The sequence below is a fragment of the Candoia aspera genome, chromosome 2, assembly GCF_035149785.1.
Source record: "Candoia aspera isolate rCanAsp1 chromosome 2, rCanAsp1.hap2, whole genome shotgun sequence".
In the NCBI taxonomy this organism is placed as follows: domain Eukaryota; kingdom Metazoa; phylum Chordata; class Lepidosauria; order Squamata; family Boidae; genus Candoia; species Candoia aspera.
This window is the reverse complement of record NC_086154.1, coordinates 5,553,886-5,570,294: the sequence shown is the minus strand read 5'-3', so window position 1 is coordinate 5,570,294 and position 16,409 is coordinate 5,553,886. Positions and strand designations below refer to the sequence as shown.

Below are 16,409 nucleotides of genomic sequence, written 5' to 3'. Positions count from 1 at the left end.
CAGTGGAGTGGGGGGGCTGAGCTTACGTCTCCCCCTCTGTTCTTTGCATTCCTGCAGGTGAAACGTTTCTGCCCTATTACATCGGGTGTTTGATTGACATCCTGGGCACTAAATATGACCCGGAAGCCTTTTCTGCAGCCATCTTTCGTCTCTGCCTGGTCTCATTTTTAAGGTGAGTTTATTCCAGCTCCACCCGCCTACTGCTGTGGTTGTCCTTCAAGATATAAAGAAGACCCAGGATTACGATTCTATTATTGCCTGGCATCATGATCACAATGGGGTAGTGTGGCACACTGGATGAGGTTGTCTTCATGGAGATACTGGGGCGCTTTTTTTTTTTTGCCAACTCTAAGGAAACAGTTGACCGTTGCTTTTTGACTTCCCAGTAACCTCTGCTGTGGGATTTCCTAGTGGTCTCCCATCCAGATGCCAGCCAGTTTCGATGCTGCTTAGCTTTTTAAGATCAACCAAGCTCAGCCAGATACCTGCTGTAGATGTGGCTTTGATCCTGGCTTCACCCATTTCTTGGCTCTGGAGCTGCCTACTTTGGGGAAGATGCCTCTTCCTTCCCGGCTCACCAGTCGAAGTCCAGGTGGGGCCCAAAAGAAGCTGCACATGCCTGATGTCAACACTTCAGGAAAGGTCTGAAATCAGTTTGTTCTCTGGAGTCCTCCTGAAGCAAAACTTGGTCCTTGGTTCCTCCTGAAGTCACAGAGAATCATAGAATCATAGGGTGGAGGAGACCTTGGAGGTCTTCTAGGCCAGAATGGAGCCTCCTCTCCCTTTTTCTGGTGTGAGAAATGTATCTGCTGAGTTATGGCTCCTAAATGCACACGCCTCAAAGTCCCTTTGGTTCTCGTCCTCCCAGGAATGGGGTGATGATAGTTACTATTGTAACTGTCCTTTGCATCATGCTTTTAAAGGAGTGCAGAACTTTGCACCAAAGAACAAGAAAATAATCTGCATAAAAGACCCGTAAAGACCCAAATAAATAATGAATTTAAGCTAAGGTATATTAATATTTTGGAAGGTAGTTTGGACCCAGAGCTGTTTCTTCCCCATAGATGTCCAAGTAAATGAGCTTGTCACAAATCATGACAGGAAAAGAATTCCAGAATTGGGGAGGAACCACTCAGGAGGTCCTGTGCCACATCACCGCAATCCAGGCCAAAGCCATTGGCCTCCCCACTGATTTTAATGGATGGGCTGGGTGATATTCCAGGAAGCAGGCATTTAAGGATTGGGATACTTGGGGCTTTATAGGCTAATATATTCTCCATTCTTATTATAGCCTAATGTCGATACCTTGAATTGGTACCAATCGAAGCAAATATTTGTAGCTCAGGGTTGAACGGTGGAGTCCTGGGTGCTCTCTGAGCCTTGTGGTTTTCTTGCAGACGTTTCATGGCCAGACTGAGCAACATCTTCCGTGCAAAGAGGGAGTGGGCCTTGCTCTCAGTTTATATACCGTGGCTTGCCCTGCTTGTGTTGGTGGGGGGGGTTGTTCTCTCCTTGGGAGTTCTTTGGGCTGTTGTTGGCTGCTGGGTTGACTGCCTGAGTTAATAGTTCCTTGATTAGGGTGTATATTGTGCTGTTTGATGGTTCATCAGACCCACTCCCTGTTCACACTGAAGATGTTGCCTAGTCTGGCCATGAAGCATCTGCAAGAAAACAACAAGGCTCAGAGAGCACCAAGGACTCCACAGTCTTCAGGCCTCTTGGGCAACTAATGCTGGGCTGGTGTTAAGGGAACCCATTTAGCTGTCCTGTTTTGCAGCCTGGCAGCAGTGCAACCAATTGTGATCTGTACCTCTCTTTCACTGAGATATGAATCTCAAAGAAAAGCTTTCTTAAGGAACATCCATTGTTGGTGGATTAACCCGTTAATTAATGATACCTTTGGGGGCAGGCAGATGAAGTGTGCTTCATCTGTCTCAGAGCTGGGACTTGTATCAGAGATCCTGCTGCTGCTTTTAATTCAAAACAAAAGCATTCCTGTGCTTTTTCAAAATGGGGGAATAGCACCAGTCAGAAATCATTTCATCTCAAGCAGCTGGGGTAGATTTGTCCTGTGTGAATATTTCTTTCCCTTTGCACCCTAGTCAAATCCAGTATGTTCTCATACATGGAGCTGCCAGTTTCCATTTGTGGGCAGGAACTAACTCCTCTGCCATTTCCCATCTAGTTCCGCATTTGCCAGCTGCCGTGGGGGGCTCTTCACATTCATCATCTCCCGGATGATCATCCGGACTCGTAACCTGCTCTTCTCTTCTCTGGTGCGGCAGGACCTGGCCTTCTTCCAGGAGGTGAAAACAGGTGAGGCTCCAAACAGGCAGCTGCTGTTTCTGTAATTGTGTAAAGGAAAAGATTCTCTCAAGTCAAGCTTGGCTCTGATGACTCCACAGATCATTCATTTGACATTCTTGGGAAAAAGATGGAAATGCCACTGCTGCCTTCTTTTTTCACTTTCCCCCCAACTGGGGATTTCCTGGTGGCCTCCAATCCATATACTGACCAGGTCTAATTTTGCTTAGCTTTCCAAGCAGAACTAATGCCATGGGTGGGCTTTCCTTTGTGATGCACCCTGCTCCTGGGGAGAACGTGGTCTTCCCTCCAAGTACTACCCAGGCCTAAGCTTGCTTCATTTTTTTCAGAATTGGCAGAAATTGGCTGAGAGGGAATCTTTTACCTGCCCAAGAGAAGGCAGCCCTTTTCTGATTTCAGAAGACTCAGCTCAGAGGTTCCTTGGATGGGAGGCTGTCAAGAAACCCTAGGGGTGTAGGCTGGACTTAGGTGGGCATGGTGGCTCTAAATATAAGAGTCAACTTAACTGATACTTTAAAAATAGGATACTCTTTGGTATCATTGGATCTCCTGAATCCCCAAGGTCCCCTATTTTTCTGTCCCCATCATGAGATCCTTTTAGCATTCCAGAGGGAATCTTGGACCTTGCACAGAGCACATTTGCCATGTCAATGATTTTTCCCTCTCCTTCCTGGGGAGGATTATCCCCTGTAATCCCACAGTAGTGGAGCAACTTTTCCTGTGTGGCCTGTGTGGCATTTGTCGAGCAATACCTCTTTGCCCGCAGGGGTGCTGGCCTCCCGCCTCTCTGAAGACATAGTGAAGATGAGTGAGTCAGTGCCATTGAACGCCAACATCTTCCTGCGCAGCCTGATCAAGGCCGTCGGGCTCTACGGATTCATGCTTGGCCTGTCCTGGCACCTGACGCTGCTGGTGCTGGTCGAGACCCCATTCAAGATGGCCATCCAGAAGGTCTATGATGCCCGTCGCAAGGTAGGGACCATGGAGGCAGATGGTAGCCTAGAGGGAAAGGCGGCCACTTCTCGGTTTCCAGGACCAGTTGCATGTGGGGAAGGAGCCCCAACTTGCCTGAGGGAGGGAATGGGCCAGCCTAGAGAAAGGAAAGGCAGGCTGGAAAGGGGAAGGAAAAAGAAACCACAAGAGAGCTGAGCAGCGCTGAACACAGTGGCATCTCCAGAAGGTCAGAAAAGGCAAGATGGCAGCTCTGCGATCAAAACCCACTCCTTTGTCTGTGTCGCTTATACAAAAGGATGGGCTGTTGGTTGTGTGGCCTGGTCTCCCCTTTTCCTGGGCCCAAAGGGAAAGGATTGTGCGTTTGTGTTCATGTCCATGTCCTCAGGTGAAGAGTGGAAAAGGGGGACGAGAGATCCACCTGCTGGCAGCTGCAAGGAGAGACAGAGAAGGAGCTGGGAAAAAGGGTGACAGGCCAGCTTGAAGGCAGAGACCACCAGAAATACAGGGAAAGAGCAGGTGGACGTCCTAATAGGATTACGGAAATGGTTCTGAGAAGATAGGCATGAAAATAGGAAGGATTAACAGAGTGATTGGCAGGCCAATGGTGGAATCGGAGAGGCATAAGACTCAGCCATAGGACAAGAGCTGCATAGACTTCGGTGAATTTCAGGGATGCAGAAATAAGATGAAGAGCAGGGTTTCTCAACCAGGGTTCTGTGAGAGTCACTACATGTTCCCTGGGAGATCACAATTTATTTAAAAAATTATTTCAAATTCAGGCAACTTCACACATTAAAGAGGTAAGTTTCATTCTTTATGTTTAGTTTAAGAACACTCTTAATGCACGTATACAGGCCTACCCATGAAATGAATATAATAATTTTGTACCTTCTGGCCCATATTTGAGCCTGAATGTGCAGGGGTTCCCCAAGGCCTGAGAAATATTTCAAGTTTCCTCCAGGGTCAGAAAGTTGAGAAAGGCTGATCTAGAGCAAAGCTTGTTAGAAATAAATGTAGGGCTGTACAATGAGCAGGACTATAATTTTTTATTTATAAAGGCAAAACTTCATTTTGTGTAATAAAATTCTCCCTCCCTCTGAAGGGAGAGAAAATGAAAAACAGCTGATGCCTGAGACTGTCTGGGTTTCTTTGACTCTTGGATCAACCCAACTCTTAGAGTAAAGAGTTATTTAATTAGAGTAAATAAACCCCCCTCCCTGGAAATAATAGTGGGAGGGTACACCTCCCTCTTCGGCTTGCACTCTGACAGCTGGTTTGCTGCAAGTGGATAAATGGAATAATATGGGTGAAGTGGAGCAATCTAAGAGGAGCATTTTCGGGGTTTCCCCCCAATGTGAAGCCACTGGGCTTTGCTTTGGGTACCCCACCACCAGCAAGATGCCTGGTCCAAGGCAGCTTCCAGAAGGCTCACTTTGCTGCTTCCTTCGTGGTCCATCCAGGCTTTGCTGAAGGCGATCCAGGACTCAATGGCGTGCTCAAAGGAGGTGGTACGTGAGGCAGTCTTTTCTGTGGAGATGGTGCGCAGCTTTGCCACTGAGCAGAAGGAGTCACAGCGCTACGAGGCATCCTTGGAGGAGATCTGCCGGCTGAGGAACCAGAGGGACTTGGAAACAGCTGTTCATCTGATCATCATACGGGTAGGTCCTCTGGGTCCTCTAAATCAGGGGTCCCCAACCTGTGGGAGTTCCTGTTGCAAGTGTCAAAATAAAAAATAATTTCAAAAGATGGCTCAAATTTCAGGAGAGTACCATGTCTTGCAAGTTTTTCTCACCTTGCTCCAAAGGTTGTGAGAATTTGGTGTCTTTGTCCTCAGTCTTGCAAGTTTTTATGTACTCCATGTCATAATAACAATCCTTAGCATTAACTTGACATGTTTTGGGTCCTGTCAGCTGCCTTTGAACGCCTGTTTCAAGGTTTTCCAACTGAAATCTCTTAATTGCCAAAGGTCAAAGAGCAAAGAGCAAGTGAATGCCAAAGGTCAAAGAGCAAGTGAATCTCCAACCCAGTGAAATCCCAATTTTAGATCGTCTGTCACGGTTTTTTTCTTTGAACCCCCAATAACCAGACTGATTGATTGATTGATTGATTATGTTCCATCAAGTCATTTTTGACTCCTAGTGACCACATAGATTTTTCCAGGACAATCTATCCCTATCCTGTTCTTTCAAGTCTCCCAGTGGTGCACTCGTTGTCTCTGTAACTGAGTCCATCCCCCTTGCTGCTGGTCGTCCTCCTGTTCTCTTTCAATTTTTTAAACAGTGGATCCAGGAAACTACAGACCAATCTGCTTGACCTCAATACCTCATGGAAAGGTTAATCAAGCAGTGGGTTTGTGAGCACCTAGAAATGAACAAGGTGATTACTAGAAAGCAGCGTGGGTTTGGTAAGAACAGGTGAGGCCAAACAAATCTTGTTGCCTTCTTTGATAAAGTGACTAAATTAGTGGACCAGGGAAATGCTGTGGATATAATGCACTTAGATTTCAGTGAGGCATTTGATAAAGTAGACCACAGCCTGCTTCTTGGTAAGATGGAACAGTGTGGGATGGACAGTACCAGATCTGCAGTTGGCTGACCAACCGCACTCAGGGTGCGGTCCTTAATGGAACTACATCTACGTGGAGGGAAGCATGCAGTGGGCTGCCTCAAGGCTCTGTCTTGGGCCTGGTGCTCTTCAACAGCTTCATTAATTCAATCCCCTCGTAGATGAGGGAATTGAAGGGGTGCTCATCATATTGCGGGGTCTTGATATTTTCCTTCGCCTTTTCTGCTTCTTTGTTCTTGGCTGGGCTTCTTGATTCTTCTCCTCTTTTTCTTTAGCTCCAACTGGCCAGAAGAGCTTTTCCCTCAGGCCAAGTCTGTGGGAAGGAAATGGCGCCTCTCTTTCTCTGCTGCCTGCTTTCCTGTTGCCTCTCATCCGGGCTATCTAACCTCTAGGTTGCCTCTTCTGTTTGACTCCTGGGCTTTGGCTTTGTTTTTTCAGCCTATGCTTCATGAAGCCTGTGGTGGCAGAGCCACCAGGCAGCCAACTTGTCCTCCTTCCTCCTCCCTCCTGCCCAACACTGTTGTTTGATTGGCAGCTGGGTCCTCGTGACAATGGGGGAGGGCCAAGAAGGCAGGGGGAGGAAGGAGCACCGAGGTTTATAATCTGCTCAGGCAGCCTGTCCTTCCACCTAGTCATTGTTGCATTTCCTGTTCATGCTTTTCTTTTTGGATTGGTTGTGCAAGATCACTGTTCCCCTTTCCACATGATATATGGGCTTGGCAGTCAGTAATTGCCCTCCAGAGCTATTTGCTATTGTCAGCTTTTAGTACACCGCTTGCTCTGTGTATGCAGGTACTGTGAAGTACCTGCATACTTCAAAGATTCAGCTTTCAGCCCTGATCCATTTTCATGAACTGGCTGACTGATGGTGGATGCAGGGACGTGGCGGTGGATCACCTGGGGTGGACATCTGCTCATCCCAGGTGGTCTACAGGCCACATGAAAATCGCTGACATAAAGGAAAGGTGGAGACTGTTGCTGTAAAGGAGAGAGATCCCATTGTTTCTAGCATGTTGGAAGGCACACCTGTTCACAGGTGACACAGCAAAACAGCTGAACGCTGCAGGCACCTCCACCATCCAAGGCCCTTTAACTGTCTTTTAAGTGGAAGGTCCTTCAGGGACTCTGGGCCCAGGGCCACAACTGGGGGTGGGGCTAGCGGGGCATGTGCCCAGGGCGCCGCACTGGGGGGGCGCCAAAATGGGCGCGGAATCCATGTTTGCTCTGGGTGACACAGACCTTAGTTGCGGGCCTGTCTGGGCCAGTCCCTTCCTCTCAGCCCCAGAGCCAGGCTGGGGTTCTGGGGAAGGTGCAGATGGGAAGTGGGGAGGCCCAGGCTTTTGCTCCCCGATGGGTGTTCTTGGGAGGAGGGGGAATGTTGTAATGCTGCCTTGAGCTCCTGCATGAAAAATAAGAGAGAAATTCATAATGGGCTGGTGCTATTGCTGTGCGGACCCTATTCTGATTTTTATTTTTCCTTTAAAATTGAAATGAAATCCCCTTAACCTCGAGATACCTCTCCAGGATTTGTTGGCTTTGCTTGCAAACCCTCTTCTGGTCCCCCCTCAGCCATGGCAGCTCCTGGGGGACCCTGGGCCAGTCCCTTTCTCTCGGCCCAACCAACCTACAGAGTTGTGGTGGGGGCCAAAAAGAGAACAGACTATAATATATACCACCCTGAGCTTCCAGAAATAAAATGGAATAGCCAACAAATAAACAAACTGTTGAGTTTCACCCCCATAGAAGGAGGCAGTAAAGGAAGGGTGTCCTGCCCCATTCCAGGCTATAGAGGGCAGGGGTGGGAAGGAAAAAAAATCCCATCCCCGCCAAAAGCAAGGAATGAAAATGCATAAAACGTTCCGTATTTGAAATGAAAAGGGCTCCACATTAAGTAGGGAGCCCCCTCAACCCATCCAGAAAAGAGAGAGGAGAAAATGGTGCCCCAAAGGAAGGTGCACATCTCATCCGCTGTCCTCTGTTTCTCTCCCTCTCCAGCTCTTCCGGTTGAGCCTGACCCTGATCCTGCTCTACTGTGGGTACCAGCAGATCTGTGCTGGCCTCATGACCAAAGGAAACTTGGTCTCCTTCATTCTCTACCATGCAGATGCAGAGCAGTACGTGGAGGTCAGTGAACACTTAGATTTGAAAATGACTTTTTCTGTAGCACTTCAGGTTCTTTGGCGTCTGTGACCTTCCATGACCCTCTTCGTCTGACCCATCCTGCATTCATCACAGCCTGAAGTTGGATTCCTTCTTGATTTCTTTTTTCTCACTCTCCTTTTCTAGAGCTAAAGTGCATTTCCTTCCAGCAGTTCCATTCACTACTTGGTGCCTGAATTTTTGTGTTGACTATATTTGATTTTATTGATAGCTCTAGGCTGCAATTCTGGGCCTATTTATGGGAGTAAGACCCATTTCACTTGATGGAAATTACTGGTGTTTGTATAGGATTGTGCAGTATATATTGAACGATGTGCAATGATTGTTCTAATGGCATTTGGACAACATTTGACGTGCACTGGAGGTATGTATTTGCAGCTGTTGTTGAAAAGGGATTGAGATGGAGCTGCTGGTAAACACCCAATTGTCACTTCCTTTACAGTTTTTAAAAGTTTGCTTTGATTTTCTTTGGATGGAAGAACACTGGATGTTTTGCAGAAAGATTTGCATTATACATAAATCAACAAGTAGCAAATAAGTGGAAATGAGAAGAAACAAGTCCTTTACAGACATGTTTTTAAAATGCTGCTTTTCCTTTGAGGAAATGGCTGCCGCACATTATCAATATGGTTGGTGCTTCTGGTTTCATTCAAATCATTCCCTCCCCTGTAAGTCATTTGCCCTCAGAATGCTGTTTCCCAAAAATAGCCCTTTGGAGGGGCATCTACAAGGTGAAGGATTTTGTTGTTGTTGTTCTGAATTTCCATAAGGAGTATGAAAACATTCCAGATTTCAAATTGGATTCCCATAGCTTCTCGTTTAGAAAGAAGTGTGGCCACTTTAAACCATGGTGAACTGAAACCAAGAATTTGCACAGAGGTTGGTTCAAAGTTGCAAGGTGGACGTGGCTGAAACTGGAGGTGCATCCCCAGGGAGCAAAACAATTTGTTTTCTAAGATTCTGTTGCTTTCAGAAGGCGCTTGAAACAGTTATAAGGTACACCATGAAAAACACTTTTTCCCTTTTTGTTTTGTTTTGTTTTTTTCTTGGACTTTCCATTTCTTGTCCAGCAGGAGGCAGCATCTGCTCTCTGGTTTCAGAAAGCAAAGCTGGGCCTGGTTAGTTGGATAGGAGACCACCTGGGGATCCCTGAGGAAGTAAGCTGAACTGGGAAGTCATAAAAACCGTCCACAGAAGGCACAGGCCAAGCTCTTCTGCGTTGTTGCCAAGGAGACAGCAGGGACACACCTGCATGCTCAGCAAGAGTCCAGTTGGACTTGGGCGTATTATTAATCTTGATCCTATCCCCAAAGCAGCTTCCTTCAAACACACGAACAGACTCCAGGCTTACCTTTCAAAGGAATCATTAATATCCTTAAGATATTCTATGTATAATGCTCCCGACAAATGCACTGAGAGAGATTTCTGACTGTAAAGAAGTTAAATTTCTCATTCAAACAGGGCTTTTGAGTGTTGCCGTAGACTTTGATACTCACAAGTGGAGTCACGAGCTGCATTCCATTCTTTGCAGATCCTGTCATGTCTTAATGCTGCTGTCCCTTTGTTTTCCTCCCACAGAACGTGATCAGGATGTATGGGGATGTCTTGAGCAACGTGGGAGCTGCAGAGAAAGTCTTTGAATACCTTGACCGGGAGCCGTCCATCCGCACAGAAGGGATGTTGTCTCCGGAATTCCTCCAGGGACGCATCTCCTTCCAGAATGTTTCCTTCTGCTATCCCTCTCGCCCCAATATCCAAGTCCTGAAGGTATCTTCTGGGAAGCTGAAAAGCACACGGGCTGCTTTGCATAGCACCCTAACAGTACATCACTGAAATGCAGTTCCTAAGGCTCTAACTATCTTGGTTAAGTCAGTTGTACACACCTAACCAGAATCTTTTCACTTTCATAAAAAACATTGGAACGTAGAAGGTTGAGTCTTTAAAAGGTCTTTAAGACGAAGCAAGTTTCTGTACTGAACCAGACTGAGGCTGTAGGAGCTAGATCGGCATTAATTAACATTGCATGTTCCTGCTTCATTTTGCATCCCTTTGCGTAGAATGTCTCCTTTGAGCTCTGCCCTGGAAAAGTGACGGCGCTGGTGGGCCTGAATGGCAGCGGGAAGAGCAGCTGCGTCAACCTCCTGGAGCACTTCTACGAGCCCCCGTCCGGGGAGGTCCTGCTGGACGGAGTCCCGGTCAGGGAGTATGGGCACAAGTATTTCCACAGGCAGGTGAGTGGGGGAGCAGCCTGGTTGGGAGCAGCAGGGCAGGCGGGCAGCCTCCAGTTCTCTCCTCTTCTGGACTGAAAGCTTTGGGGCTCCTGGTGCCAGAATGGGGGACCCGTTCAGGGAGAGAGGAAGAGAAGACGGTTGGGAGACTGAGGGGGAAGAAACGTTCGGCCGCTCAGTTTGGGTGAGACATCCGACTTCCATCGTGGTTGTTATCACCTGAAGGATGAGGCCAGGGTACCTTTGGGTGGTTGAAGGACTAGACTTGGTGATCTTGGGGATGGTGCTGCAGAGTGGCCAAGGCCACATGAGGTAAGAGGAGATACAGGTAGTCTTCGCTTAACAACCATTCGTTCAGCGACTCTTTGAAATTATGGAGGTGCTGAAAAGATGGACTTCTGATCTGTGCCCAAAGTTACAACTGTTGCAGCACCCCTGCAGTCACCCCTGCGATCAAATTTTGGGCACTTGGCAGCAGGGCCGCAACTAGGGTCTGTGTCACCCGGGGCAAACATGGATTCCATGCCCATTTTGGTGCCCTCCCAGTGCGGCGCCCAGGGCACATGCCCCGGTTGCCCCCCCCCCCCCCAGTTGCAGCCCTGCTTGGCAGTGCTGCTCACACTTAGGACTGCGGGGCTGCCTCACCTCCCCCCACCCACCTATCTTCCCCCCCGCCAAATCTGCCTTTTTGGAAGCCCGGCACCCCGCCTTGCGGGGCAGCAAGCCTAGCCATGCCACGTGAAGCTGCCCAGCCACACTGCATGAAGCCTCCATAGCAAGCTCCAGCCTCCCCAGCCTCTGAGGAAATAGCGTAAGCTTCCCAAGACAGCATTCCGAAGGGAGCCACATGGAGGAAATGTTTGCCGGAGAAGCTGGGTCCAAAAAGGACTCAGGAAAGGCAGCCAGGCGCTTCTGCTCCACCCATGGCGGCTGGGTGAAAAAGTCAAAAGTTGGGAACTGGCAGCTGGGTGAACGAATGTGGGCTGGGAAGGCTGGAGCTTGCTGTGGAGGCTTCACGCAGCACAGCTGGGCTGGGTGGCTTCGTGTGCAGGGCTTCCAAAAGGGCAGAGGTGCGGGGGAGATAGGTGGGTGGGGGGAGTGGAAGGCAGTGTTCAGGGCTGGGAGGGACCAAGCCCAGAACGGCTTAGATTGGGGTGGGTGCTCAGGCTAACGACTGGTAAGATTCACTTAACGACAGCAAGGGCAATTACCAGGACTGCCGTCACTAAGTGATGACATCTCGCTTTACAACCGCATTGCTTAGTGATGGAAAGTCTGGGCTCAATTACCATCGTTAAGTGAGGACTACCTGTAGTTGGAATTGTCTGGGGTTTGGGAGGCATTGCAGTTTTCTTTGTCTGCTTGTTTCAAAATTCTAATCCTTATGGCATACATTATGCATTTCCTGCCTCAAAACAGCAGGAAGAGCCGCTAATTTTCCGAGATCGTGCTGCTGACATCCAAAACTGCCCTTAGAGAAATGTGAATGCAGTGCCATTAAGGCAACTTCGGGAGCCACAAAATTGGGGCTTGGAGTCCCCAACTCTGCAGTAGGTAGCAAAAGTGCGTGGAACGAAAGCCCTTTGCTTTCTTTGGTTCCTTGATGGTTAAAATGGTGCTGCCTTTGGGAAATTCTGCACACATGATTCATATCCTGAGATAGAAGATAGAGTCCCCTTTGATTCTTGCCAGAGAACCGCGAATGTGGCCATACAGTTTCTCTGGCAGCAGTGTAAAAGCTGCCTACTTGTGTGATTTTTTTTGGTGACCTTCCTGTCTAGCTGCAGACCTGGAATTTCCTGGTAGTCTCCCATCTAGGTACCAACAAGGTCTGACCCTACTTAGCTTTTCAAAATCAGGCAAGGTTGGCTGGGTGCTGCCACTTAGCCTCCAAAAAGAGCCAGTTTGGTGTAGTGGTGAAGGCACCGGGCCAGAAACCAGGAGACGAGAGTTCTAGTTCTGCCTTAGGCACGAAAGCCGGCTGGGTGACCTTGGGCCAGGCCCTCTCAGCCCAAGAGCCAATCAGGCACAGTAGGAGAGTTCTAGTCCTGCCTTAGGCACGAAAGCCGGCTGGGTGACCTTGAGCCAGGCCCTCTCAGCCCAAGAGCCAATCAGGCATGGTAGGAGAGTTCTAGTCCTGCCTTAGGCACGAAAGCCGGCTGGGTGACCTTGGGCCAGGCCCTCTCAGCCCAAGAGCCAATCAGGCACAGTAGGAGAGTTCTAGTCCTGCCTTAGGCACGAAAGCCGGCTGGGTGACCTTGAGCCAGGCCCTCTCAGCCCAAGAGCCAATCAGGCATGGTAGGAGAGTTCTAGTCCCGCCTTAGGCATGAAAGCTGGCTGGGTGACCTTAGGCCAGGCCTTCTTTCTCAGCCCAAGAGCCAATCAGGCGTGGTATGAGAGTTCTAGTCCCGCCTTAGGCATGAAAGCTGGCTGGGTGACCTTGGGCCAGGCCCTCCCTCTCAGCCCAAGAGCCAATCAGGCATGGTATGAGAGTTCTAGTCCCGCCTTAGGCATGAAAGCTGGCTGGGTGACCTTGGGCCAGGCCCTCCCTCTCAGCCCAAGAGCCAATCAGGCATGGTATGAGAGTTCTAGTCCCGCCTTAGGCATGAAAGCTGGCTGGGTGACCTTGGGCCAGGCCCTCTCTCTCAGCCCAAGAGCCAATCAGGCATGGTAGGAGAGTTCTAGTCCCGCCTTAGGCATGAAAGCTGGCTGGGTGACCTTGGGCCAGGCCCTCTCTCTCAGCCCAAGAGCCAATCAGGCATGGTAGGAGAGTTCTAGTCCCGCCTTAGGCACAAAGCCAGTTGGGTAACCTTGGGCCAGGCCCTCTCTCTCAGCCCAACTCACCTCACAGGGTTGTTGTTGTGGGGAAAATAGGAGGAGGAAGGAATATTGGGGGTGTTCACCGCCTTATTTCTAAAAATAAAGGGATAAAAAATAAAATTAAAAAGAGCAGGAAACCGCTCAACATCTACAGTTGGGAGATGTAGTGAACCTTACGCCTGGAACAGCTGCGCCTCGAGTGTCGCCCAGCCCCAACCTGGAAAGGTGCTTGATGAGGAGGATCGACGGAGTTTCTCCCTCAGCCCAGCCCTGTCCTGACGGGCCTCCCCGTCCAATTGCAGGTGGCACTGGTGGGCCAGGAGCCCGTCCTGTTCTCTGGATCCGTCTGGGAGAATATCACCTACGGCCTGCAAGGCTGCAGCGAGGAAGACGTGAGGAGAGCAGCCGAGGAAGCGGATGCCTTGGGATTCATCCGTGAGCTGGAAGGAGGTTTTGTGGCAGGTGGGCAAAATCCATCCCCCTCGGTTCATCCCATAAAGGCCCACTTTCCTTGCAGGAAACCCACCGCTCTTGGTTCTCGGCTCCCCTGAAGTAAAATCCTGCTTGCCTCTGTTGCCGCTTACAAAGCTTCAGGTACACTGGTGGTTCTAACTTAACGGTATCACTAAAACACTAGTGCGGCAGAGAAGATTCAGATGAAGCTTATTGCACTGGTGTGCCGTTTCACAAAACACCGGTCCTGAAATCTCCCCCACAGCTGTTAAAGGCGCAGGGGGCTTCTTCCCTCCTCCAGACCTTTTGCACTGAAAGTAAAAGTTCCCCTCCTCCCAGTTTGGAGAGCGCAGGGCTTCGGGGTCCGCCTCTTCTTGTCTGCCCCCATCCCTGTTTCTCAGCTGATGGCTTTGCCGACCCTTTGGGGCAACGAGGTTTAGGGGTCGGCCTTGACTCCACTCTTGCTGCCCCCGTCTTTCTTGCCTGCCTTCCTGCAGACGTGGGGGAGAACGGGGAGCTGCTCTCCGTTGGGCAGAAGCAACGGCTGGCCATCGCCCGGGCCCTGATCCGCAACCCCAAGGTCTTGGTGCTGGACGAAGCCACGAGCGCCCTGGACCCCAACAGTGAAGCCGCAGTGAGTGTGAGGGACCTGGGGAGGGGCGGGAGGGGCGCAGCTGGTCCACGCTGGGATGAGTTCTTCAGGAGCCCTGATAAAACTTAATCTGGGTCTTTGTGGCAGTGCAGTGAAACTAGGTTTATTCAACCAGCAATGGCGTAATTTCTTCCAAGTTTACATTGGTGGTAAAGAATGTTTAACATCTAGCTGTTGCCACCCACATATGATAAATTTCAAGTTCTTAGACTGATGTTATTTTCCCTTTTATTAGCTCATCTTCTGGGGGTTATTGTGATCTGTCTCAGTTCCTCAGAGGGCTACTGGCTTATGGACAGTGAAAACTTTATTTAACAATACCACTGTATGGACAGATGATATGGATCTAAGGGAACGTTGTGCCTATTTCCACAAGAATCGTTTATTTCCACAGATACAAATATATTTATTGATTTCACCAGCCTGACATGCCGCTCCAGTTGTCAGCCAACTCTGAGCAGCTGACAACCCTACCATATGTACACGAAACAGCAAATATAACCAAGCAACAAACAGTATTACAGGATGAAATAACATCAAATATTTTTGATATATAATATTCCTGGCCAGTGGCCCCCACAGGATTGTGGTCCTGGGGAGGGAGGTGGAAGTGGTGGGGAGCTCTCCTCTGTGCCAGTTACAGATTATTGACTACAGATTACAGATGATGGCTACAGACTCCCTTCCCTTCCCTCTGTCCCCTGCCTCTTTCCTTTCCAAGAAAGAAAGTTTGGGAAACGAAAAAAGACTCCAGATGAGGCAGTTGCAAGCCACTTCCATCCTCTTGCCAAGAAAACCACAAAGGGTCCAGAAAAAGGAGTTAAGAAACAGCTGGTGATAGCACCCAGGGACTTGGCTAATCTGGAAAAATGCGAGGCAAAATTGGGCCTGGTTGGAATTTGGATGGGAGACCAGCAGGAAATGCTAGGGCTCAGGCCATACTGATGTGTCACCAGGAGTCAAGCTGACTCTGGAGAACCTTTGCCTTTCCTAGCCTGGTTTTAGTGCCATGAATGGAGGGGCAGCTTTTATTGTTTGCAGACCACCAAGTATTGGGGGCCAATCCTCTCTGCAGCACAGTTGACTCTATTGCAGAGCAGGAGAAGCGCCTCTCTGTGGAAACGGGAGGGAGCTTCTCTGGTGCTTCTAAGGAACCCACCCAGGATCTCCTCCAGATCGTTGCTTCCTTCCCCAGATCCAGCAGTCTATACGGAACGGCCAGGGCCGGACGGTGCTGGTGATTGCTCATCGGATGCAGACGGTGGAGAATGCAGACAAGATCGTGGTGCTAGAAGGCGGGGAGGTTGTGGAGGAGGGGACCCACGCCAAGCTGATGGGCCAGAGGGGCCCCTACTACAGTCTGGTGGAAAGGACCCCGGTGGAGTGACTTCTGGAGCTGCAATGGAGGAGATGCTCAGCCACAGGATCAGTCGCTCTTGTAGATGCCAAATGCATGATTGGCCAGGGAGGTGGACAACAGCGCCCTCCTGTGGAAAGAGGGTGACCCAAGAGGAGAACGTGGCCTGTCTAGCAGCTCTCAGGCAGTCAAGAGTTGCTGAATTGCAGCCATTTGCAGGGAGTGGTTGTCCTTCCCATCGTGACATAATTCTTGTGGGGTTAAGTAGCAACTTGGGCACTGGAAACTCCACTGTGGAAGGTGTAAAATCCTGTTTCAAGCAACTCTCTTGTTTGGTAAATGCACAAATACTCCATTTTTTCACTTTGTTTAAATGAGCATGTGAGAACTTTATATAGAACCTGCTCTTTTATTAAATATTTTGATAATGATTGCAGCAGATTGGCCTCTTCTTTATTTCATAAAAGAAAGTCTCTGTGTGATCACTTTTAGCTCTACCAAATCTGTATTTGAATGAAAGTCACAGTAGTGGTTCCACAGGGTAATTATTACATGTTAATCGTGCAAAATTAAATGTTAATATCACCTTCTCTGGTCAGTAATTATACCTTTCTTTGGGAGAAAATATACAGCAACAAATGGCGCTGCGGGTTAAACCGCTGAGCTGTCGATCGGAAGGTCGGCGGTTCGAAACCGCGCGGCGGGGTGAGCTCCCGTTGCTCGTCCCAGCTTCTGCACACCAAGCAGTTCGAAAACATGCAAATGTGAGTAGATTAATTGGTACCGCTTCGGCGGGAAGGTAACGGCGTTCCGTGAGTCATGCTGGCCACATGACCCGGAAGTGTCTATGACAACGCCGGCTCCAAGGCTTTGAAACGGAGATGAGCACCGCCCC

At 49.3% G+C, this 16,409-nt stretch overlaps 1 protein-coding gene across 1 annotated transcript in view; it reads left to right on the top strand.

Moving 5' to 3' along the window:
• Positions 1–15,996, top strand: part of LOC134488854 (antigen peptide transporter 2-like) — a 31,942-nt gene extending 15,946 nt beyond the window's left edge. The window contains exons 14-23 of the mRNA XM_063291186.1: positions 58–172; positions 2,186–2,316; positions 3,092–3,297; positions 4,740–4,937; positions 7,840–7,968; positions 9,583–9,771; positions 10,062–10,235; positions 13,355–13,514; positions 14,003–14,139; positions 15,353–15,996. Of these exons, the coding sequence (XP_063147256.1) occupies positions 58–172; positions 2,186–2,316; positions 3,092–3,297; positions 4,740–4,937; positions 7,840–7,968; positions 9,583–9,771; positions 10,062–10,235; positions 13,355–13,514; positions 14,003–14,139; positions 15,353–15,544 (1,631 nt within the window). The 3' untranslated portion in view covers positions 15,545–15,996. The remainder of the gene's footprint in view (positions 1–57; positions 173–2,185; positions 2,317–3,091; positions 3,298–4,739; positions 4,938–7,839; positions 7,969–9,582; positions 9,772–10,061; positions 10,236–13,354; positions 13,515–14,002; positions 14,140–15,352) is intronic.
• Positions 15,997–16,409: the final 413 nt, after the last annotated feature.